This window comes from Aspergillus aculeatus (assembly GCF_001890905.1).
Source record: "Aspergillus aculeatus ATCC 16872 unplaced genomic scaffold ASPACscaffold_7, whole genome shotgun sequence".
Taxonomy (NCBI): domain Eukaryota; kingdom Fungi; phylum Ascomycota; class Eurotiomycetes; order Eurotiales; family Aspergillaceae; genus Aspergillus; species Aspergillus aculeatus.
In genome coordinates this window covers 1,266,145-1,290,206 of record NW_017962982.1, presented here as the reverse complement: position 1 = coordinate 1,290,206, position 24,062 = coordinate 1,266,145, and the positions used below count along the sequence as shown (strand labels likewise).

Genomic DNA, 24,062 nt, shown 5'->3' with positions numbered 1-24,062 from the left:
ACAGTCCTCTCGAGGAAAATTCTCTTCGACTGGGGGTGCGTGCGAGCGTGCGTGCGGCTTCTGTAATGTCTCCTGGCAGCTGCAGGAGCGGGCCTAGACCAACCACTCAGTCCCGGTGAGTCACTGCCCTTTCTTGCGTGTTGCTGGCTACTACCTGGCTGGTACATGAGATCCGATCCGGTTGTGTACTGTACCTTGATGTAGATCTTTCCGATTTGTTCATGCCCAAAATTCATCTCAGCGCATCTGGATCTACCAGTGTGGACTGCACGTGCTGGCGGGGATTAGGTTAACATAAGAAGAGCTGCTGCTGCTGCTGTGAGTCATGGCGGGAATAGCTATGCGGAAAGTCGATCTACCGGAGCCTTCTTCTGTAAGGCTCGAAAGAAGAATCTCGTCATCACGTCCACGGTAGAATGTGATGAAGAGGATGTTCTGGAGATCCGTTGCGTGGCCTTGGGGTATCAGGGCTTGACTGAAATAGCCCGAGATTGATTGGATGAAACGAGTTTAAGCGCAGCTGAGAGACGAACCTCACCCGAAATCACTCAGCTTGTTTGCTTTGGTATCTCTTTGATAGAATACAAATGTTAACTTACCCGCCCCGATTGAACTTGGAAAAACATAAGACATGACAGCTGCGGAACCGATACTAGAAGGCAACACAGAATGGAGAAAAGCCAACTGGTTGTTTACAGAATACCCCCGGATCCTCCGAGCCTGATAACCCATTACAAATCCCCGTATCAAAACAAGTCGCATTTCGTTGCTCCACAGAATGATCAAGGTAGGTTTCCACTGCCATGGTGTAAATATGCTCGTATCATGGACTCCTGGTCCCGACCCTTACTCGCGTTGCGCCTTGGGAAGTTTCGGAGGCTCGTCGCCATAGACCTCCCTATACTCGCGAAGGTAACGCTCTTTGTCCTCTTGGTAAGCCTGGTCGTATGCCTATTGTCTGGTGTTAGTGCTTTCCAACGCGGCCACGGCTACGATCTGATCTTGAACATTACCTTTCTCTCCTCCGGCGCTAGTGCCTTCCACTCGGCACTGAGACGTGGGCTCCGCTCAGACATGGGAAGACTGGCGATGTGAGGATCTTCGTGGATTCGAGTCTTGGTGAAGTGGGCATAAGGATGTAGAGGGCGGGCAACCAGGCGAGGGTCATCGATCAGGGCAAGTTTCGATTGCCGCTTGCCGGTAAGTTTGACAAGCTTGCGCCGGGCCTTGTTGGCATCCCGGATCTGAGCAGGAGTGAAGGTCTTGATCCAATCAGCCATGATTTTCTCGTTCAATTTCTTGTTCTCCTCCGCAATGCGTGCGTATTCCTGGTTTGAAGTCAACTCGTTAGCATCGATCTTCCATATATAGCAAGAAGCTTAGCAGTACCTCCGACTGCTCAGATCTCAGGCTCGAAATGCGCTCTTGGAGTTCGTTGATCATATATATGCCCTTCATATGTAAATTCTCCTTGGAGATCTGTTTCCCGGCTTCAGCGCGAGCCACAGCATAGACCGTCGTGGGATGCAGCTGAGGCGGAGTGAGACATAGGGCCTTGCATTCCTTGATCTGCTTCTTCTTCTCGCGCAGAGTCAGCTTCTCTTCCTGCTCGGGGGTCAGAGGCTTCTTCTCCCGCGGCTTCCGCTCCTTCTTCGTGGCCTTCTTCGTGACTCTCGTCTTTCCCGTCTGCGCCTTCGTCTTCTTCACCTTGGCAGTCCCCTTGGACTCGGTTGCCTGCACCTTTCGGACCTTGGGAATCGATTTGGCTGCCTTGGGCTCTGAAGACTTGGCTTGAGCCGCAGTCGCGTAAGTGTTCGTCAAGCGTCGGGACAGAACGGGGGCGCGTGCCGCAATTGGACCAACGAAACGACCACGGGACAACATCGACAGACGTTGGACATGAGCGTGAGAGATCATTTGACGGACGGGGCGTGAGAAAGCATCGCTGATATTGAGATGCTGGAGGAACACGCCTCCCTGGCGAACGAGTTTCGCGGGCATGGTTTCGGAACTAACGCAGGAAGGGTCAACGTAAACATGGGAACATTGATCGGAGTGGAAGCTTGATATGGAATTCTGATAGGAGACCGACGAAGGGAGAGATACCTACCAAGCGAGTCGCGTGGATCAGTTCTCCTTCTGTATGAAGGTGAATCTGGTTCTGTTTTCTCCTTCGCAGGGGTACAGACCGGAGCTCAGTGACGGAACCGGAAGAGGTTGGGAAGGTCAGGTCACGGGTGGAAACTGCAAGGCACGCGTAGTGTAGCTGCCCGCCCGCCCATAGTTAAGATCCATACTTAGGTCATAATCCTATCGGGAAGAGCTATCACACGTGACTGCCAGTGGTCAGTCGGTCGCAGCCCGATTGCTACTAGTCACGTGATGGCCGACCCTGCTAACTGCGGCCCGTCCGAGTCTCCCAATTAATGCCGGGCCAAGAAATACAACCCAACGGAGATACAACATCTACCTCAGCCTTCTCCGACTGAGACTTGCCACCCCGCGCAACATCGGCATACTAATCATCCGGTATACTTGGAAAAGAACTGAATGGAAGGGTAAACATCCACTTCACTATCCTATCCATATCCAAGTGCTCGAGCTTTCTTGAGTCTCAGTAATACTCACTCATCGTTGGCCTGCAACAATGGCTCGCCACGGGGATACTCGCTCACCATCACCTGTAGGCAGCACATATTCCTCATCCAGACGGAGTCGCAGAGACGATGATCGCTATGAGAGGAGCAGGCGCGACGATGGCAGGAGTTACCGCCGCTCACGCAGTCCGGAGGTGAGTCCTTGTGCCCCAGTTCGTCTTATCTAATTTGAGACTTATGCCTAACCTGTTCACCGCCGACTCAGCGACGATATCGTGACCGTGAACGCGACCGCGACCGAGACTCCTACCGGAGGCGCGACCGCTCCATAGACAGACGTGACGACTACCGCGATGAAGACAGTTATCGCCCCAGCCGTCGGGATCGCTCTCGCGATCGGCGCCGATCCAGAGACCGCGACGACCAGCGGGATTACCGCCGAAGAAGCCGCGATAGGGACTATCGAAGCAGGCGAGAAGATTCCCGTGATCGGGCACGGAGACGGACAGATGATTCTGCTGACTTGAAGCACAAGTCTAGACGGGACGACAGCCGGGATCGGGCCAGACACTCGCGGTCCAGGTCTCGTGATGTAAGCTAGCCCGGTCCTTCACTATTGTATGAATCAAGGCTGACATGCTCATCGTAGGCATCGAAACCGTCGACTCCAGCAACACCCGCCGCCCAAACAGAAGACGAGAAAAGAGCGGAACGGCGCGCGAAACTGGAGGCATGGAAACAGAAACAGGCCGCCGAGAAGGAGCGCAAACAGCGGGAAGCTGCGGCGGCTGGTGGAGCTAGGAGCATTCTAGAGGAGATCGATAGAAAGTCTGGTCTATCGCCGGCTGTCGGTTCGCCTCAATCCCCGGCAACGCCAGCTGTTGAAGCGGCACCCGCTACGTATGCAGGAAAGTTTGATCCGAAGGCTATCGCGAAGAAGGGAACATCAACATCTTCGCCCGCACCGGCTGTGCTGGGCAATGATGTTGCTGTTCCACTCCCGTCAAAACCCTCCGCCACGACCTCTGGCAGTCCTGCTCCGGCCACGAGCAGCTCTTCATGTACGTTCCCGCCTCTTATCTATGCTTATCGGTTCACGACTAACCTGAGCGTTCTAGCCACTTTGAAGGCCAAGGGTAATGTAGGAAGATTTGGGCTAGGAACCAGGCAGGCTGGGGAGGCCGAGAAGTCCACTGCTACACGAACCTTGGGATTTGGAGAGGAGGAGTCAACGCGACGGAAGCTCGAGAGGCTACCCACCCCGCCTCTGGAGGATTCGAAAGATACCAACGGAACCACAGGTGGCGGGGCTGAAGACGAGGACGAGGATGATGTTGACATGCATGAGGGGGGCACCGAAGAAGAGAATGCGGCAGCTGCGCGGGCAGCGGCCGAACGACGAGAGGAGCGTTTGCAATTGGCTCAATCCACGGACACCTCGCAGGAAGCTAACGGTGATACTGTTATGGAAGACGCAGCTGACAACCAGGCTCCCGACAGCATGGAAGTTGACGCTCAGGAAGAAGAGGAGGAAGTCGATCCATTAGATGCTTTCATGTCCGAACTAGCCGAGACTGCTCCCCCGAAGAGAACGGGTGGCGCGAAGTTCTCGCGCGCCAAGGAACAACAGCCCGAGGCCATTTTCGGTGATGAGCACGATGTCGACGTGACGGCTGTTGGCGAAGGAGATGCCGATGACTTCCTTGCGATTGCCAACAAGGCAAAGAAGAAGAAGGACATCCCCGCGGTTGATCACCACAAAGTAGAATACGAGCCGTTCCGGAGAAAGTTCTACACCGAACCCTCTGATCTGGCGCAGATGAGTGAGGAGGAAGCCGCAAGCCTCCGGCTGGAACTCGACGGCATCAAAGTTCGTGGTGTGGATGTTCCGAAGCCAGTGCAGAAATGGTCTCAGTGTGGCTTAGGTGTGCAAACTTTGGATGTGATTGAAAAGCTTGGGTATGAGAAGACCACCTCCATCCAAGCGCAGGCCATTCCTGCGATCATGTCTGGCCGAGATGTCATCGGTGTGGCGAAGACGGGTTCGGGCAAAACGATTGCGTTCTTGATTCCCATGTTTCGGCACATCAGGGATCAACGGCCGTTGGAGAATATGGAAGGCCCTGTCGGTCTAATCATGACGCCTACCCGCGAGCTGGCAACACAGATTCACAAGGACTGCAAGCCATTCCTCAAAGCCCTCAACCTTCGGGCTGTCTGTGCGTATGGTGGAGCTCCCATCAAGGACCAGATTGCGGACCTCAAGCGTGGCGCTGAAATAATCGTCTGCACGCCCGGACGCATGATCGACCTTCTCGCAGCTAACGCTGGCCGAGTCACGAATTTGCGTAGGGTCACATACGTCGTTCTCGACGAGGCCGACCGTATGTTCGACATGGGATTCGAACCGCAAGTGATGAAGATCATGGCCAACATTCGACCTGATCGGCAAACTGTTCTGTTCTCCGCCACCTTCCCGCGGAACATGGAAGCGCTGGCTCGCAAGACTCTCACCAAACCGATCGAGATTGTGGTCGGCGGTAAGAGTGTTGTCGCACCCGAGATCACGCAGATTGTCGAGGTGCGCAACGACGACCAGAAGTTCGTACGCCTGCTGGAATTGCTTGGCAATCTGTACTCGAACGAAGAGAATGAGGATGCGCGGGCTCTCATCTTCGTCGATCGCCAAGAGGCCGCCGATACGCTCCTCCGCGAGCTCATGCGTAAGGGCTACCCATGCATGTCTATCCATGGCGGCAAGGACCAGATTGATCGTGACTCAACGATCGAAGATTTCAAGGCTGGTATCTTCCCGGTTCTGATTGCTACCTCGGTTGCGGCGCGCGGACTCGATGTCAAGCAGCTTAAGCTTGTGGTCAACTATGATGCGCCCAACCATCTCGAAGATTATGTTCACCGTGCTGGACGTACTGGACGGGCCGGAAACACGGGAACGGCTGTCACCTTCTTGACGGAGGACCAGGAACGGTACTCGGTCGACATTGCGAAAGCGCTCAAGCAGAGTGGCCAGAAGATCCCGGAACCGGTGCAAAAGATGGTCGACTCATTCTTGGAGAAAGTCAAAGCAGGCAAAGAGAAGGCTAGCGCATCCGGTTTTGGTGGTAAGGGTCTGGAACGACTGGATCAGGAGCGTGATGCTGCGCGTCTGCGTGAACGGCGCACGTACAAGACCGGCGAAGAAGGGGAGGAAGAAGAGGAGAAGGACGAGAAGAAGAACGAACAAGCCGAAGACCGGTTCAGCAAGGCCATCTCGTCCGTCCAGGCCACGGCGTCAGCGTCGACCAGTATGCCCGGGGTTCCCAAGGGCATTGATCTGGATGGCAAGATCACGGTGCACAAGACCGAGAAGGATCCCAACAGCACGTCGAAGAACCCACTGGACAAGGTGGGCTCGGCTGTTGCGGATATCCACGCGCGTCTGAGCCGTGCGGGCGTGATGAGATCCGGAGTGCCCATCGACAACCGTGGGCCGGATGCAGGCGCTTTCCATGCCACCTTGGAAATCAACGACTTTCCCCGTAAGTTCATCCTCCACCCAATCCCATCTACCAATACTGATCCATGCTGCAGAGAAAGCTCGCTGGGCTGTCACCAACCGCACGAACGTGGCGAAGATCCTCGAATCCACGGGCACGTCGATCACCACGAAGGGCAGCTTCTACGCGACGGGCAAAGAGCCTGGTCCTGGCGAGAACCCCAAGCTGTACATCCTGGTGGAGGGCGAGACCGAGCTGGCGGTCACGAACGCCATGCGCGAGTTGATGCGGTTGCTGAAGGAGGGCACGATCGCGGCGGCGGACAGCGACGCCCGGGCGCCGGTGGGTGGACGGTACAATGTCGTTTAGTGGCGAGAGGTTTCGGGAGTTTGTATTATAGATACGGTGACCATGCTTCTGGTCTGCATTGTAGTAAAAGTAGCCTGCTAGGGTATTCACCATTGCGCCATTCGTATACGGAATCCCATATATCACCCACACATATCAAGAGACAAATCCAAATCCAAACCAACACAAGAAAGTACTAAGCGTATCCCAACTCCACATCAATATCAACCCACAACCTCACCATCCACCGACACCCAGTATGTACACACCCCCAACCCTTACTACGTACTCAAATCTCACTGCCACCGCCTCGCCTCAGCCGCCCCGTCCGCATCCCGAGCCGCCACCTCCGCCCGACTCGCCTCATTTAAGGTCTGCGCCTGGGTCTGCGTCTTCTGGGCCGCCAACTTCGACCCCAGTTTCCCCTTGTTGGCCGACTGATTCGCCGACTCGGCGCGTCTCTATACCCCGCCAGACATGCGTCAGCCGGTTCCCTTTCATAGATCTCCGGGATATCGCGTGAAGCAGGGAATAGGGTAATGGGAATGGTAGTGGGGGAAAGGGAAACTCACCTGCGCCGCCAACGCAGCATTGGCCCTCGCGTCCGCGGTGCCCGGTGTTGATGAAGATGTCGTACCGCCGGTTCCAGCCCCGACTGTCCTCCCTCCCTTCCCGGATCCCCAGTTTGTGTGAGAGGTGGATTTGGGGAGCGGTGCGCGGGGGCCGGAGGGGGTTGCGGTTGAGGCTGGATCGGTATTGGCGGCGCCGAGGACGCGACCTGGTTGGGCGAAGGCGTCGGGCGAGTTGGAGGATTTCGAGCAGATGTTGCCCATTTTCTTTGGTGTGAACGTAGGTAAGAAGTGGAGGTAGAGATGGAGGTGTAGGGGTAGCGGCTATGGGGTCCGAGGTGTCGTGCGGGGGTGAGATGGGCGGGTGTTGTTTGCTTGCGCAAGTGTTTGCGGAGGAGGTGGAGGAGATTCGGTACGCTTCGAGCTGTGTGTGGACGGTATTGCTATAGGATTTGCAGTAGAACGGGGTAATTGCGGGGTGTTGCTGGATGGATGTGGCTGGTGTAGGGTAATACGTAGCAGGGTCCGTTCGATGGGGTCGGAATTGGAGATGCCTGGGATGCGGTGCAGGGCCCGTCGCCCGTAGCCGTAGCCGTAGCCCGTAGGCAGCCGCCGGCACGTGCGGGAGCCGCTAACTCAACGGTCGGAAGGAGCCTTACTTGGGTTAACTAAGGGGGTGGTTGCTGATGGCGCTGTCGTTGGTGGGTGTTGATAACGGTTGTATAGTAGGATATTTATTGGTTAGTGGTTAGTGGTTAGTGGTTAGTGGGCTAGCCAAAGTTAGGCCTTGTCTAGGATGTTTGTCTCTTCAGCTACATCTCTCCGGAGTATCACTTTTCAGTGTGGCCGGTGGACTGGATTAGAGAATAGTAACGCGGTATACTGTGGTTATTGTTGTCGAGATGCAATTGGGATTGAGGATGTTGTAGTAAACCTCAGGCATCCATCTCCAAGGCGGCAGGAATTCGGCGGGCAGAATTCGATCTCAGAGATTTCCCGCCCGGAGTCTGGACCGCCCTGCGAAGTCTCAGTGGATGAATGGACATCCTTTGCAGACTCGGACAAATCACTCTCCTGCTGCTTCTCATCATTCGAACGCAGGTGAATCAGACTATGAATTATTCGAAATAAATCCGTCGCATCAATCGTCTAATAAAACACCGAACGAGAACTCTGACAATCCCCGGGGCACGATTGGCTAACCGGCCAGACATGACGCCATCTCCCAAGGTCCTCGTTGCTCGACCCCTCGTCCACAAGGTCCTCATTTTTTTCCCCTCCGATTAGATCTGCTTCCCTCCCTGCCGTATTGCGACCGTATCGGTACCGAAAATACCTGCCCTATCCGCCCTACTCCCCCCCTACTCCCCCTACTCCCTACACTTAACTCCTCCCCGAAAGTTCCCTGAAGAATTGGTACTCAGTACTCCGTACCTCCGTACTCAGTACTCAGTACCCTTGAATATCCTGGACTCGATGAACTGCTAAATCCCACATCGGTTTCCTACATGCGCCCTCATGCTGGCCCCCAAGGTCCTCAGGCTCTTTTGCCCGCTCACTCCAGGCGGTCTGTCTTTTCTCTCCACGCCGCTTGGTGACTCTTGCCCATAGTCTCTGTCGCACTACAGGGTTTTGAAGCTACCGCTGGACGATCCATTGCAGATTCTGCTGTTCTAATTGGTATGTGACCTGTCGTGCCCGCTCGCGTGGTGGAGGGCGACGAGAACTGGGCTGACTTGCCACACCTGCAGTTGGCGACCGAACAAACCCAAATAGTCCTCAGAACAGACCATCAGTCTATTTCCCACAAGTCCCCGCTTCTATCGGTCGTCAGGGCGGAGGGTTCCGTAAGACCGTGACTTGACCGACTCCTTCTAAGGCATAGGTCGCTCTTCTTCCTTGCACGGAGTTACCATCCATGACCTTCCCTTCACACGACACCATGGCCTCGCACACGAAGAAAGACGATTTCTGTCTGGAGTGCCACTGGGAGGCATTCCATCTGGATGCAAAAGACCCGGAGGAGCCTACCGGGGCGGAGGCTCCAGGGCCTCAGTGGAATTGTTCCGAGGAAGAGCACCAAGCGCTCCCCCACTGTGAGGTCGGGGAGGACTGCCCCGTCGACGATGATTGCTGTGACATGGACAATTGCTCCGTCACCTGCCCGTCGGTCTGCGACGGGTTCGTCGACTGCGACGAGGCCGCCGTGTGCTCTGTATCACATTGCGACGACGCTCACTGCAATGACACCCATTGTGACAGCACGGACCCGGTGTGCTTCGACGAGCACTGCTTCGGCAGTGGCACCCACGCCGACGGCGAGCACAGCCTGGAGGCGTTATTAGCTTTGGGCTCGCCGCTGAACCTCGAGTCAAGCGACCTCCTGTCGCCGACCGCGCTGCCCCCGGTGCCGGGCGAGCAGCCCAAGAGCGTCGGGCTCCCTGTGGCCCCCGGGCTCGTGGGTTCCACAGATGCCTTCTTCGCTCCCTTCGTGCCTGTTCCGGTGTCACACTGTCACGCTCACAGCCACCAGCATTTTCAGTGCCACGACTTCTCCAAGGATGCGCACCACGCCTGGTATCCGATGCCTACCTCGGTCAACCCGGCGGATGTCTTCCACATGATGGGGGTGTGTCCGGACCTGACGGCCTGCCATCACCAGTATCATGTGCAGCAGGTGCCGGACTGCAGTGAGCATCCCAAGGCCGGGGACGATTCAGCTTCGAATTCATTTACCTGCTTCCACATCAACCCGAACCCGAACCATTCCCACGGCCACAGTCACATCCCCCACTTTCACACCCACCATGCGACCGAGACGGCCGAGATGACCGACCCAACCACCACCCAAGAACTGCCTATTCCCAATCCCACGACGCACCGCAAACCGTGCCGGACGCACGTTCACCGCTGCCGGACGCACAGCCACGCGCACCACCATTACTCCCCCTACTCCCCGTACTCCCGCCAGTCGCGGTCCAGCGTGAGCTCGCAGCTCAGTCCGGGGAACACGCCGCCTCCGCTGGACGGAGGCTCCTCGTCCGTGCTGACCAGCCCGGAGTACATCCCGGAGGAGGCCCACGTGTGTCGATGGACCACGACGGTGGACGGGGTCAAGAAGCCGTGCGGCGCCACCTTCTCGGACTCGTGCGGTCTGCAGGAGCATCTCATCGGCAGCCACATGGCCACCGTGGAGGGGGCCAAGGGGACGGGGTATTACTGTTGCTGGGAGGGGTGCCATCGGCCGGACGAGCCGTTTTCGCAGAAGTCGAAGCTGCAGGGGCACTTTTTGACGCACAGCAACTGTACGTTGGACTGTGTCTGCATAACCCATTGCTGACTTTGCTGACTTTGCTGACTTGGGGTAGACAAAAACTTCAAGTGTTCGGTCTGCGGCAAGTTCTTTGCGCGGCAGGCGACGTTGGAACGGCACGAGCGCAGCCACCGCGGGGAGAAGCCGTACAAATGCGCCGAGTGCGGCAAGTCGTTCACCGACAGCAGCGAACTGAGTATGTCGTCGGATGCCTCTTAGCCGATGAATGACTAACATGGGTGCATAGAAACGCATTCGCGGACTCATACTGGTGAGAAGCCGTTCAAATGCACGTATCCGGGGTGTAACTTCCAGACGGGCGATGTAAGTCATTCGATTATGAAACAAGGGGATAGAAACTGACGGAGTGCAGTCGTCCAACATGTCCAGTCACCGCTTGAGTACGTCCACCTTTTTTTCTGGGGGGAGGGGGCGAAGAAATATACTGACGGGTCCAGCACACGGGGAACGACGACATAAATGCCATTATCCGGGGTGTACGAAGAGCTTCACTCGACATGGTGGGTGGCCGATGCAGATGCAGCAGAATGATCGGGCTTGATTGAGAGACTGACGGGCGATAGATCAATTGAAACGACACCTTAAAAGCACCCACAAAGACAGCGGCAGCAGCACCAGCACCAGCATGACGATGCCCTCGCCCTCGCCATTGACAGATCAATTCGGCCTGTCGCTGGCCGAGGTGGCGTGACCTTCTCTCAACTTTTCCGGAAATTCCCAACATATTGATACGATATTGATACGATACCCCACAGTATATACATTGAAGGTTGAACTGAAGTTCAGGATGTATTCTAGCATGGATATAGGGATAATGTTCATGAAATCTACCACAATACCCCGAGCAACCAACCCATAGCATAAGTAGTATACACCGCTCCCGCCCCCCCCAAATCCTATACAAAATTTATTCCGCCCGCCCCCTCTCCTCTAAATTCTCAACAGCCCCCTTCAACTCCCTCAACCGCTGCGCAACCCTCCGCCTCACCTCCTGCCGCACCTCATCCTCAATCCCCTGCGGATTCAAGCCGGTGTCGATCTGCACCTCCTCCCCGTTTTCCGGGCCGAGCAGCTTCTCCACCCCCGACCGCCCCGCCGTGTCCAGCAGCGACACGTCCCGCGTGTACAGCGTGTACACCGCCAGCAGCTCGTTCAGCGCGTCGCGCGCCGCCTCCCGGTCCGAGGCCGCGTAGATCGTTGCTGCGTCGGTGCTTTCGGTGGCGATTTCGAATTCGTCTTTTGCTGTCTCATATCTTCGCTCATATTAGTAGGGGTCGAGGGGGTGGGGAGTGGGATTGGGCTGGGCTGGGTTGGGGACAACGTACAGATCCTGCAGCTCTTCCACGATGATGTCGCTGGTTGATTTGCCGGTTGTGTAGGGTCTACTTCCTTGGGAGATTGGCTGGAGGCGAGGGAGGAGGCGGACGGGGAGGGTGGGCATCTGGTTTCTCAGGGTATGGTTGAGTCTCAGGGGGATTGTTGCTGTTGCTGTTGACACATAACGGAGACGGAGGAAGGATGGGCGGGATTGAGGGAGGTGGTGGAGGGAGGAGGAGCGGTGGGGGAGCTTGGTGAGTGTACGGGTGGACATCGCTCCTTGTCTGTCTGCGCGGTGGTTTTAATTAGTATTTGATTGAATTGACTTGAATTGGATGGAGAGTCGGTGGATGAATTGAGTTCGGCGATTAGATTAAGCAACGTTGAGAAAGATTCCAGACGGAGGAATGATGATGACATGTGACATGTGACATGACATAACCTCCGGAGGAGCTCTCACGTGCCTGTCTTTATATCGTACCTGCAACGAAATACTCATACAACAACTCAGACCATACTGCGTAAATCAATTGACTCTATCATTCTAACTCAGCTCTTATTCTTCAGGTAGTGAAGCGCAACCCCCCATTCGCACACACCACACTCCCCGTACACCACCCCGCATCCTCGGAGCACAACATCCCCACCACGCCGGCAACCTCGGCCGTAAACCCGGGCCGCCGGCCGCCCATTTTCTCTTTAATGAGTTGCTTCTGCTCCTCCGTCAACTGGCCCAGCAGCGGATCGTCCTCGACCATCTTGCTCCCCGGCGTGTTATCCTGGAACCCCTGCATCTGCTGCCAGAACGCCTCGCCCGTGGCGAAGTACATATCCCCGATGACGGGGCCGGGGTTGACGGCATTGACCGTCGCGACATCGGCCAGCTCGCGCGCCCACGTGCGCGTCATCGCCTCTAGCGCCGCCTTGGTGCCGCCGTACACGCTCTGGCCTGTGAACCCCAGCGCCGACGAGATGGAGGAGATGTTGACGATGCGGCCGGCGCGGGGGGGAGTGCGCGGGAGGTAGGGGGCCACGGCTTGGGTGAGGAGGAGCGGGGCTAGGACGTTGATCGTGTAGTGCCAGTTGAAGTAGTCGGCGTCGATGGCGCCTTTGGTCGCGTCGTTGAGGAACCGGTCCTTGCTGACGCCGGCGTTGTTGATGAGGATGTCGATCGTCAGTTGCTGCTGCGTAGAAGAGGAGGAGGAGGAGGAGGAGGTGGAGAACTCGGCCTTGGCGACGCTGAGGATGCGCTCGATGGCCGGCGCCGGGTCGGACAGGTCGGCTTGCACGGGCACGCAGCGGATCGAGTGCTCGCGCGCCAGCTGGGCGCAGAGTGACTCGGTGCGCGCCCGTGACGAGTCTGAGGTGTAGTTGAGGAGGAGGGAGCAGCCTTTGCGCGCGAGGTTGTGCGCGATCGCTTCGCCGATGCCTGTTGCCAGGATTAGTTGGTTGCGTGTCTTGTAAGTAATTGATGTAGGTGCCTACCCCGCGATCCGCCGGTGATGATGGCGAGTTTGCCTGCGAGAATGCCAGACATTTTGGGTGCTGTCGTAATGTGTAACTGGAGGGAGGTGGAGGGGGAGAAAGTCAAGTCTGTGTCTGTCGGCAGCAATTGATATACTAGTACTTCCCCGCCGATGGCACTCGACTAACTGATCGCGGTCAATTTGTTTTGTCCACGGCTATGAGATGTACCTCCGGATAATTATTGTTGATCAGCTGGATGCTTGAGATCTCCACTTGCGGTGCGACTCGCTGAGTACTAAGTATACACCGGGAAATTCCCCTATCGGGCACACTCCGGCGGCACGTCTCCATCCTCCATCCATACATCAGTTTACACCTCGACACATACAACAAATCCACTCAACAACAACAACAACAACAAACCTATCCACCAGAGTACAAAGTGAGCTCAACCCAATTTAACCCCCTTAAACCTTCTCGCATTCTCCTCAATCGCCCTCTCCACCGGCAACCGCTCCATACTACTCGCTCCAAAGAACCCATGCACGCCTTTCACCCTAGACAAAACATACTGCGCATCCTCCGGGCTGGCCACCGGCCCCCCATGGCATAGCACAATGACCTCCTCATTGATTTTCACGACGGCATCCCTCACCTCCTGAATCACGTGAATACTCTCATCCAACGATAAACTCGTCTGCGCCCCGATCGTCCCGGAAGTCGTCAATCCAAGATGCACGACGATCACGTCCGCGCCCGCGCGCGCCATGCGCTCGCCCTCGTCCACGGTAAACACGTACGGCGTCGTCACCAGGTCCAGCTCGTGCGCCAGCCGGATCATCTCGACCTCGCGCTCGTACCCCATCCCCGTTTCCTCGAGGTTGGCCCGGAACTTGCCGTCGATCAGCCCGACCGTCGGGAAGTTCTGGACCCCGACGAAGCCCAGCGAGCGCAGGTGCTGCAGGAAGGGCCGCATGTCGCGGAAGGGGTCGGTGCCGCACACCCCGGCGAGGACGGGGGTGTTTTTCACGATGGGGAGGACTTCGGAGGCCTTTGAGGTCGGGTTACTTTTCTGGTGGGCAAGGGAGGGTTAGGCAGGCGGGCGGGCGACCTACCATGTCAACCACCACCGCGTTGGCATCGGAGTAGGGCATCATGCCCGCCAGAGAGCCCCGGCCGGCCATGCGGAAGCGGCCGGAGTTGTAGACCAGGATGAGGTCGGCGCCGCCTTTTTCGATAAATTTGGCGGAGAGCCCGATTCCTGTTTGACGGGGGATTAGTTGCTGTTTGAATGCAGAGTGCTAATGGGGCGTACCAGCTCCGGCTCCGACGATGATGGAGCCATCGGCGATGGTCTTGCGCAAACGCGCGAGCACTTCTTGTCGGTTTGTTGGGCGCATTTTCGTTGGATTTGAGTAAAATTGGGTTGCAGACAAACGAGGTTTGAAAGAGATTGGGAGGGGTAGAGCGAGAATAAAAGAGAAGAGGAGGGGAGAGGAGGGGCAAACAACATCATCGTGCATGTACTCCTCTTCATACATCGTTCCTCAACCCCCACCTCAGCCCTCATCGATTACCTTATTTAATCAAACACAACCACCACCACCATTTGTATAATGATCATGCGCTCATGATCCTACCAACTAGCACAATCCCATAATCACAGCCAGCAAAATGACAGACCACCCTACCATCCTCCTAATCGGCACCTGCGATACCAAATGGGCGGAACTGCAACACACGCGCCAGCAACTGCTCTCATCCCCCGTCCACCCCAGCCCATCCGTTATACTCCTCGACATCGGGCGTGAGCCTTCTCATCATGACGAAATCACCATCCCCCACCCCTCCCTCCCCTCCCAGTTCGACATCGACATCAACAACGACGACCATGAACCCAAAGACTGGGCCTCGCTCCCACGCCAATCCTACCTCGAAGCCGCCACCGCGCGCACCCGGCGCACCATCGCCCACCTACGCACCCTCAACCAGCTGCATGGCATCCTCGCCCTCGGCGGCAGCTGCGGCACCACCGTCGCGACAGCGGCAATGCGCGCCGCCTGCCCCATCGGGTTCCCGAAGGTGATGGTCTCCACCATGGCCAGCGGGGACATCGGGCCCTACGTCGAGGAAACCGACCTGACCATGATGTACAGCGTCGTCGACATCGCCGGCACCAATTCCATTTTGACTAGAATCCTGGATAACGCCGCAGCAGCCGCCGCCGCGATGGCCGCCGTGCAGTTCCGGCGCGAGCAGCAGCAGCAGCAGCACCCCCAAGACGACCCAACCGCCGCCCCCAAACGCATCGGAATCACCATGTTCGGCGTGACCACCCCCTGCGTCACTGAGATCCAGACCCTGCTAGCTGCCTCCCCCACCGCCGCGGAAGTCTTCATCTTCCACGCCACGGGCGCCGGCGGGAAAGCCATGGAGCGGTTGATCCGGGAAGGCCGGCTGGATGCCGTGATCGATCTGACCACTTCCGAGGTGGTCGACGAGCTGGTCGGCGGGGTGCTCTCCGCTGGTCCGGAGCGGTTGGATGCCGCGGCGGCGATGGGGATCCCGCAGGTGGTCAGTGTGGGCGCCTGCGATATGGTGAATTATGGCCCGCCGGGGACGGTGCCGGAGCGGTTTAGGGGAAGGCGGATCTGGGAGCATAATCCTACTGTCACGTTGGTGAGGACATCCCCTGAAGAAAATCAGGAGGTGGGGGGGTTTCTGGTGGGGAAGTTGAGGAGGGCCAAGGTGCCGGAGAAGGTGGTTGTCGTGCTGCCGACACGGGGGTTGAGTATGTTGGATGTGGAGGGGGGGGTGTATTGGGATCCGGAGGCGGATGGGGTGCTGTTTCGGACGGTGGAGGAGGGGTTGAAGGGGTCTGGGGTGGAGGTGGTCAGGAGGGAGGAGGAGGTCAATGATCCGGCGTTTGCGAGGGGGCTGGTGGAGGCGTTGGGGAGGGTGATGGGTTGTCAGTTGGTTTGATCTTGTATTTGGGGAGTATTTTCGGCGGTTTGTCGTTTTGTATGTAAGCAGCAGGCCATGGTCGTGTTGGTGTGGTTTGCTGGAGGTGCAAATGACAGCTTTAGTGCTATGGGCATGGGCATGTCGACGATCCAGCTGGTGGGCAATATATCCGTGGGTAGTATGATATTCATGATCGACTATTCCAATTCGCATGGTAGGTAGCATAAGCAAATATCGTTGACTCATTCTGGCTAGAAGAAGTATGCCAGTATCTTTTCTCTCCAAGCCACTGAATGACTACCGAACACAATTCCTGTGGAATTCATTCCCAGCCACTTTCCTTCGCTCTAAGCCAAACCTGGTGTCATGTCCACAACTTGCTGATTGCGCGAGGGCACGAGTCTTTGTGCTGTTCTGAGTACATAAGCCCCCACAATCACATCCACAACAGTCTCAATATTGACGATCCATAGCCCGGAGCCCGGAGCAAAGGCGTATCTTACCTCCCATCAAGGCCCGGCCTTCAAAAGCCCCAGAATATCAAGGTATGGTGAGCCATCGGACCAGTGTAAACCACGACCTCCCCACGAGTGTCGGCCATCTCCTCAAAGAACCGGCACCCTCCCGTGGCACCTTGAAAGAAGAATGGACCTCGGCACTCGCACGCTTCCACTGTCTGGACTCGCGATGACCCGTCTGCTGAACTGCAATCCATCGCTGCAGTGGGTGCCAGGGGTTCTCCGCCAACACCCCTCGCATATCCCCGAAGCAAGCAAATACCCCACAGGGGCAGCAGGCATAGTATGGGTGCAGAATATGCCCAATTTTGTTTCCGGCTTTGCATTCAGCCCATCCCATTTGGTCTGTCGGCCACAATGGAGACAGCGAGGTGGCAGTTGGATGGCCCAATGGTCGGCTCGAGGATCGGCGAATACCAATGCTTGGTGGTTCATCATGAGAGAAAGAACGGTTTGTGTGGGTGTGTGTGTGTGTGTGTGTGTGTGTGTGCTTTTCGAAACTGAAAGTGGTCGCCCAGCTGCTTCTGTCGTATAGGACAGAGTTAAGATCTGCGAGGTTGGAAGTAGGGCTCAGGATAACTTGAATCTCAGAGAATAACTGTCGGTGACATCCGAAAGGCGGAGGTGTTCTTTATCATCTGCATCGTCCTAGCTCACCTTATTGTCACTGATTATAACGAAGGATCCTATTGACCTTTTTAAACTTTGGTTCTGGGAATCAAGCCCATGATATACGTAGACGTCTCCTACCTTAAAATTCCTGTTCGCGTGCACCTGCAGTAGAAGAGCTCAACACATTCAAGAAGCTGTGGTTTTCATCTATCCTGTCAAACAGAGCCACACGGGGAGTATATCATGATTCGATCGGCCACGGCCATGAGCTCGCATGCATGTATGTTGCCTTTCTATCTGATATAACATGGGTGTTGTTTTATGTACGGGATTTTCCTTTCTGGGTACCGGCAGCGGCGTAATAAGTTTATATGGTTGAAGGTTTCGCCAACTACATAATTAAGGTGTTTCTTCCGCGTATTTTATTGATGCTTTTCAACTCGGGTAATCTAGATATAGCTTTCGTCTGTTCGGACCCCTCAACATCTACCGGCTGCCAACTATGTTCCCGTCGACGCCTCCTGGTACCAAACCATGTATATCTCACCTAAGATCGTGAGTGCCCCGCCCGCCATCGCCATCGATGCATTGTGAGCCAAGGATTCGATACAGTACAGCGTTGAAAGCACTTTAACAGGGACGAAGGCTCTAAGAACGACGTCAGCAGGCTCTATTGGCGTCGGATAAACCCTTCTCTACGGCGTATATTACTACAGTACGCAGCACAGAAAGACACGAAGAAGTCTTGCATCAACTAACAATTGGACAGTTGCTCTAAAGTTTTAGACCGGCCAAAAGCACACGGTCTAGAAATAGGCGTCGAGACAATCCGTTCTTGATACTCGTAGGTGCGTTTGCTGGACGCAGAAGAGAAGGAAATCTCGCCGCTCAGCGTGGCGGGGGTGGATCTACCGCGGGCTAGTCACTATGAGTGGGTGGCATTTGACGGTGGTGAACCAGGTGGCTGGGCCGGCTTGAGTGGGAGAATCTCTAGGTCTAGTACTCATATGAATAGATCCTGAGTCGGGGCCATATTTTCCTAAACACGAAGATAAATAGCCTTTTTGGGGAATATACTAAGTCGGGGGTGGGGCAGGTGGCAGCGACTACGGCATCCAGGCGGCTCGAAGCGCGAGACTATGCTCGGGCTGGAAGGAGTCTTACTAGGATATATATATATAGAGCTTGGTAGGTTAAGCATCATTCGCCTGATGCGGAAGATAGAGGAGAAGCTAGGGTGGTGGATTGAACCAAGTACTCATAGGGTTGCCTGGTTTTTGTTCAAAAGAAAAAGAAAGAAGGAAAGAAAGAAAATGGTGGAAGTGATAATAGACTCTGTGAATTGACATCAAACACGTAGACGTAACTCAGATGCCTTTTTATGCCTCGGGCACAAACGGCTTAGTCAGAGTACTGCTCAGCCAGCGCTTGCTCTAGCATCGGACTTATGCTGTGCTAAGCAATGCTAATATAAGACAATGCTTAAAGTTATCCTTTTCATTCTTTTAACCCTGATCTTAAATGATCTAGGGCGGGTAGAAATTTCACCGAAGCACGGAAGAAGCGTTCTGGATTGTTCGGAGTTTCGGAGCTCTGACGCAAGGAGCTTCATTATTGATTGCAAAGCACAGACTGCAACAAAAAAAACCCTCGATAACAGCTCGATAACCGCCCTCCACAAAAACGACTCCACCGCCACCTCTTCTATTTGCCTGTGCTTTTCCCCACTGGATGGCCATTGCATGATGTAATGCTGTCCAACTCAGTTAGAAAAAGCGGCGGTGAAGCTGCGCGAGTCTGTCTCTCCTTTCCACCTGACCAACAAACTTTATCAATCCCCTTTTTCTTATTCTTTTTCTCTGTCCAAACTTTTCTTACTCTTCCTTTGTCACTTCGTTTCCTGCTAACTGCTAAAATCTCCTCTCAATTGCCTCCCCACAACCACTACCTACACGCACATACACACACACACACAATGGCCCCCCTTAAGCTCAGCAACAAGAACCTCTCACAGATTGCCTCCACTGCCGGCGAGCACCAGGTGCAAGTACCAACCTACCAGCGCGGGGATGCCGTGAAGGAGGGCATCGTCCACGTCGGGGTGGGCGGCTTCCACCGCGCCCACCTGGCCGTGTACGTCGACCAGCTGATGCAGAAGCACGGGGAGAAGAACTACGCCATCTGCGGCGTGGGACTGCAGCCGTTTGACGCGGCGATGCGCGACGCCCTGGGGTCGCAGGACCACCTGTACACGGTGATCGAGCGGTCGGCCAAGGGGAGCTTCGCGCACGTCGTGGGCGCCATCAACTCGTACCTGTTCGCGCCGGACGACCGCGAGGCGGTCATCGCCAAGATGGCTCACCCCGATACGCACATTGTCTCGCTGACCATCACCGAGAGCGGCTACTACTACAACGAGAACACCCACGAGCTGCAGAGCGAGCACCCGGACATCCAGTATGATCTCGACCCGGCCCACGAGACCGCCCCGCGCACCACCTTCGGCTTCCTGTACGCGGCGCTGGCCCGCCGTCACCAGCAGGGCCTCAAGCCCTTCACCGTCATGTCGTGCGATAACATGCAGAAGAACGGCTCCATCACGCGCCACATGCTAGAGTCGTTCGCGCGGCTGAAGAACCCGACGATCGCCGAGTGGATCGCCACGCAGGGCGCCTTCCCCAACGCCATGGTCGACCGCATCACCCCGCAGACCTCGGCCGCCGATAAGACGGCCCTCGCCGACAAGTTCAGCATCGAGGACAGCTGGCCCGTCGTCACCGAGCCGTTCATGCAGTGGGTCATCGAGGACCAGTTCGCCGACGGCCGCCCGCCCTTCGAGAAGGTCGGCGTGCAGGTCGTCAAGAACGTCCACGACGTCGAGCAGTTCGAGAAGCACAAGCTGCGCCTGCTGAACGGCAGCCACTCCGCCCTGGGCTACCCGGGCCAGCTGGCGGGCTTCCAGTACGTGCACGAGGTGATGGAGAACCCGACCTTCAACAAGTTCGTCTGGCAGATGATGCAGGACGAGGTGAAGCCCTTGCTTCCCGACATCCCGGGTGTCGACATCGACGAGTACTGCAAGACCCTGATGGGCCGCTTCGAGAACCCCACCATCATGGACCAGCTGCCGCGCATCTGCCTCAACGCCTCCGGCAAGATCCCCCAGTTCATCATGCCCTCCATCGCCGAGGCCATCTGGGTCAAGGCCCCCTTCCGGAGGCTGTGCTTTGTCGCCGCCGCCTGGTTCCGCTACGTCAACGGCATCGACGACGCCGGCAACAAATTCCAGGTCGACGACCCCATGCGCGACGAGCTGCAGGCCAAGGCCCGCGCCGGCGGCACCAAGCCCCACGAGCTGCTGAGCATCAAGACCCTCTTCGGCGACGATCTGCGCAGCGACGAGCGGTTCCTGAAGCAAATCACCCAGGCCATGGAGGAGATCGACCGCGACGGCATCCTCAAGACCTTGCCGAAGTATGTGGACTAGATTGCGGTACCATATCCCTATATACCTTAGAAGACGGTGAGAAACGACCGAAGGGCATGAAATTGCGCATATCTTAATTTGGGTTACTTGCAAGCGTTGGGGTTTTGTATATAGTTGATACGGTTTCTGCCATTTGGCTTTCGGATATGTGAAGCGTCATGCGGGATTGAGTTACGAAAGAACGAGCATAGAAAAATCTCACCCTTTTGTTTTTTGTTTTTTTTCTTGCTGCATACAAGATAGAGATGATGTTAGATTAGGTTTGGTTTATTTATGTCTTCAATTCATACTCTCGGGTACGGTATACTCCTTTCCATATCTATTGCCTCAGGCATAGCTGTACTAGCTACGATACTATGAGTATATGTCGCAGCCACCGCAAAATAGCTGAGACCCCCGGGAACGGGAACGTCAACGTCACCGCCAACGTCAACCCAAACCACGAACCCAGAATCTCTGGATCCGAAGGTCGGAGTCTACACATGGAAGAGAAGCTTCCAATGACGCAAGATACTCCGTAGGATCCAGCAAGTGGCAAAAGGATAAGCAGCGAAGAAAGAATCGCGTTGGTGGCGAATTCCCACCCGTTTCGATTGCACTCGCCTTACGGGCCGGGCCCACCAGACTACAAGTAGTAAAGAAAAAAAAACAGAATGGGACGAGCCGGGCTTGAACCGGCCACCTTCAGATTGCAGATGTACTGGCCGAAGTTAGTGCTTCAGTCTGACGCGCTCCCAGATGCGCCATCGTCCCAATTGTTGAATACTTGACCTGCTTTAATGTCACATGTATAAAATGGCTGTTGGAAAATAACGGAACTTTACTTCAGAAAGCTTAGCTACTACTTGACATCTATGGAGGCTAGGACATGGTGATGAAAGTGCAACGCTGCAAATCCATTCATGATTAATGCTATGTACGTACATCCATTCCCCACATCTACGCACCCCCGGCCTGTTGCTGCTTCCATTGGTGCGCTTTCTGCAACAGCTTGGACAGGTTGGCGGCCGACTGGTCGTCCGCGGGGAAGACGTAGTCCATGTATTCCTCGTAGCGGTCGTCGTCGAGCTTGCGCCGCTTCTTGACGCGGCGGGGCATCTGTTTCTCGATCTTGTCGATGTCCTCGGGGGAGCCGTGCGTGTGCTCGAACGAGCGCCAGGCGTTGAGGAGTTCCACGCGCTGTGGGGATGGGGGTGATTAGTTGGATTGTCAACGTTACCGGGTGAGAACAACTAACCTCTTCTTTGAGTTCCTTGTCCTTGAACACCTTGTGTGCGCGGGTGAAGATCGCCCGGGCACGCCGCTTGGCCTCGTCGCTGACGGGCCGCTCCTCCTCCTCGTCTTCTTCTTCTTCCTCCTCCTCGTCCGGCACGTTGATCTCGAACCGGGCGTAGTTGATCCACACCTTGACGTGGTCGGTCTTCTCCAGCAGACGTTCGTAGAGGGAGCGCACGCGGTCGTACTCGCCCTCGTACTCCTCAAAGTCGATGTAGGACTTCCACACCAGCTCCGGCATGTCCAGGGTCGGTTGGTCGATGCCCAGCTCGTAGATGGCGCGCGCGCGCTCCGTGTCGTCCAGCCCGCGCTCCAGCTCGGCGTACTTGATCCAAGACTGGCTGTTGGACGGGTTCCACTCGATCTGCTTCTCGAACAGCGTCCGGCACCGCACGAACTCGAACAGCTGCCGCTCCAGGTCGATGTAGCCTCGGAACAGCTTGTCCTTGGGGCACATGCCCAGCGCCTGGCCCAGCGCCTTGCGGGCGGCCGGCAGGTCCATCTGGCGGATCTCGAACTGCGCCTTCAGGAGCCAGATCTTGGCGAAGGTGAACCGCTTGTGGGGGATGAGCTTCAGACACTCGTTGTAGATCTGCCGCGCCCGCCCGGCGTCCTTGGCCTCCATCTCCTCCCAGATCGCGTAGAAGATCCACAGGTAGATATACCGCCGCCAGTGCCGCTTCTCCTGCGAGGGGGGGATCTGCGCGATGGCGCGCTCGTAGATGTCGCGCACCCGGTCTGGGTCGCCCGACGTCTCCTCCAGCCGCGCAAAGTCGAACCATACGTCGTAGTTGCGCGCGTTCTCCTTCAGCTGCTCCTCGTACTGCACCCTGCGTTTCGACAGAATGACATCCTCCACGCCCTCGCGGTCGCCGAACTGCTTCTCGAACGTCGTGTACGCCTTGTGCAGCGCCATCGACTTGGACCTCGGCAGCCGGTCCAGCGCGTACTTGTAGATCGCCCGGGCGCGCTCATACTCCTTCAGCTTGGCCTCGAACTTGGCGTAGGCGATGAACAGCTTCTCATCCATGAAATCCTCCCCGAGCGTCTCGATGGCGATCCCGTACACCTCGCGGACCAGATCACTCGTCCCGTACTCCTCCTCAAACCGCGCCCACTTGATCCAGTTGCGGGGCTCCGGGTGCACGATCGTGAAGCGCTGGAAGATGGCCCGCGCGCGCTCGAACTCGTTGTACCGCTTCTCCAGCTTGATGTAGGCACTCCAGGCGCCCTCCTCGGGCTCCCACGACATCCAGCGCTCGAACACCTGCCGGGTGCCGGGGATGTTGCCCAGGGTCTCCTCCATGTAGACATACTTGTACCACAGCTTGTCGACGCGGGGCAGGATGGTGACGGCGCGGTCCAGCAGGTTGCGCGCGTGGTTGATGTTGCGGTTGCGCATTTCGGATTCGATGTACCGGATCCAGAGCACCACCGAGGTCGGCTGCACGTCCAGCGCCCGCTCGAAGATCGACCGCGCCCGCCGGAACTCCTTCTGCTCAAGCTCCCACGCCGCGTACCGCATCCAGTTGTTCATGTTGATCCGGTTGCGCCGCACATAGTCCTCGAACTCCTTGCGCTTGCGCCCTTGGTACTCGTGCAGCTCCTCCAGGTCCGCGAACCGCTGCGTCGGCGCCTGCAGCGCCGGCTCCTGCCGGTCGACCGCCTCGCGGAGCAGCTGCTCCGCGGAGATCTGCACCGGCGCGGCGGCCTTGTTCTTGACCCGCGGTGGGCCGCGTGAGGCTTCCATTGTGTTTTGGGGAGGGTGGTGAGGTGGGAAAGAGGGTATAAGGTGGTTGTGTTGTCGGGGGTTGGTGGTTATCGGGTGATGGACCCCGGCCGGTGTGCGCGAGCCGCTGCTCAGCTGTCAAGTGGTATCACTGGAATTGGGTGAAAGACGGGCTCTGAGAAAGATATGCGTGAGCTCTTGTAAGAGTGATCCCGACAACGAAGCAGCTCTCCCAAAATCTTCACAGTGTGCCTAAGCAAGCAACACCTGCGCGGTTTGATGATGTCGGGGAATTCGAGACTTGTCCGCCCGACCCAAATTCGGAAGCCCTGCGCTCTTGGTCCGTAG

At 56.5% G+C, this 24,062-nt stretch overlaps 9 protein-coding genes and 1 non-coding gene across 10 annotated transcripts; 4 read left to right on the top strand and 6 right to left on the bottom strand.

Moving 5' to 3' along the window:
- Positions 1-846: 846 nt before the first annotated feature.
- Positions 847-2,001, bottom strand: ASPACDRAFT_60272 (HMG-box domain-containing protein; the record flags this gene model as incomplete). Its single annotated transcript, XM_020203544.1, has 3 exons — positions 847-951; positions 1,014-1,328; positions 1,390-2,001. The coding sequence occupies 3 exons, from the start codon at positions 1,999-2,001 to the stop codon at positions 847-849; spliced, it is 1,032 nt and encodes a 343-aa protein (XP_020056784.1).
- A 565-nt stretch (positions 2,002-2,566) lies between these two features.
- On the top strand, positions 2,567-6,648 carry ASPACDRAFT_118704 (DEAD/DEAH box RNA helicase). The gene is made up of 4 exons (XM_020196192.1): positions 2,567-2,791; positions 2,863-3,189; positions 3,247-6,136; positions 6,189-6,648. Exons 1-4 carry the CDS (start codon positions 2,648-2,650, stop codon positions 6,461-6,463), a joined length of 3,636 nt encoding a protein of 1,211 aa, XP_020056783.1. The 5' UTR covers positions 2,567-2,647; the 3' UTR covers positions 6,464-6,648.
- A 19-nt stretch (positions 6,649-6,667) lies between these two features.
- Positions 6,668-7,646, bottom strand: ASPACDRAFT_118702 (uncharacterized protein). Its single transcript, XM_020196191.1, has 2 exons — positions 7,015-7,646; positions 6,668-6,903 (listed from the first exon to the last, which is right to left on the bottom strand). The coding sequence occupies exons 1-2, from the start codon at positions 7,273-7,275 to the stop codon at positions 6,739-6,741; spliced, it is 426 nt and encodes a 141-aa protein (XP_020056782.1). The 5' UTR covers positions 7,276-7,646; the 3' UTR covers positions 6,668-6,738.
- A 1,307-nt stretch (positions 7,647-8,953) lies between these two features.
- ASPACDRAFT_4003 (C2H2-type zinc finger protein) lies at positions 8,954-11,036 on the top strand (the record flags this gene model as incomplete). Its single annotated transcript, XM_020200691.2, has 6 exons — positions 8,954-10,316; positions 10,380-10,520; positions 10,572-10,648; positions 10,698-10,725; positions 10,783-10,845; positions 10,909-11,036. 6 exons carry the CDS (start codon positions 8,954-8,956, stop codon positions 11,034-11,036), a joined length of 1,800 nt encoding a protein of 599 aa, XP_020056781.1.
- Positions 11,037-12,225: 1,189 nt separating this feature from the next.
- Positions 12,226-13,199, bottom strand: ASPACDRAFT_28064 (SDR family NAD(P)-dependent oxidoreductase; the record flags this gene model as incomplete). Its single annotated transcript, XM_020199535.1, has 2 exons — positions 12,226-13,091; positions 13,148-13,199. 2 exons carry the CDS (start codon positions 13,197-13,199, stop codon positions 12,226-12,228), a joined length of 918 nt encoding a protein of 305 aa, XP_020056780.1.
- A 273-nt stretch (positions 13,200-13,472) lies between these two features.
- Positions 13,473-14,587, bottom strand: ASPACDRAFT_78319 (TIM-barrel enzyme family protein). Its single transcript, XM_020205163.1, has 3 exons — positions 14,445-14,587; positions 14,245-14,390; positions 13,473-14,180 (listed from the first exon to the last, which is right to left on the bottom strand). Exons 1-3 carry the CDS (start codon positions 14,527-14,529, stop codon positions 13,578-13,580), a joined length of 834 nt encoding a protein of 277 aa, XP_020056779.1. The 5' UTR covers positions 14,530-14,587; the 3' UTR covers positions 13,473-13,577.
- Positions 14,588-14,803: 216 nt separating this feature from the next.
- ASPACDRAFT_43026 (Tm-1-like ATP-binding domain-containing protein) lies at positions 14,804-16,111 on the top strand (the record flags this gene model as incomplete). The annotated part of the gene is made up of 1 exon (XM_020201195.1): positions 14,804-16,111. The coding sequence occupies one exon, from the start codon at positions 14,804-14,806 to the stop codon at positions 16,109-16,111; it is 1,308 nt and encodes a 435-aa protein (XP_020056778.1).
- A 3,036-nt stretch (positions 16,112-19,147) lies between these two features.
- On the top strand, positions 19,148-20,991 carry ASPACDRAFT_78317 (mannitol dehydrogenase family protein). Its single transcript, XM_020205162.1, has one exon. The coding sequence runs from the start codon at positions 19,199-19,201 to the stop codon at positions 20,708-20,710; it is 1,512 nt and encodes a 503-aa protein (XP_020056777.1). The 5' UTR covers positions 19,148-19,198; the 3' UTR covers positions 20,711-20,991.
- A 373-nt stretch (positions 20,992-21,364) lies between these two features.
- Positions 21,365-21,463, bottom strand: ASPACDRAFT_t145. Its single transcript has one exon. It is a non-coding gene; the product is annotated as a tRNA-Phe (tRNA).
- Positions 21,464-21,649: 186 nt separating this feature from the next.
- On the bottom strand, positions 21,650-23,735 carry clf1 (putative cell cycle control protein (Cwf4); the record flags this gene model as incomplete). The annotated part of the gene is made up of 2 exons (XM_020201194.1): positions 21,650-21,889; positions 21,948-23,735. The coding sequence occupies 2 exons, from the start codon at positions 23,733-23,735 to the stop codon at positions 21,650-21,652; spliced, it is 2,028 nt and encodes a 675-aa protein (XP_020056776.1).
- Between the last annotated feature and the right edge of the window lie 327 nt (positions 23,736-24,062).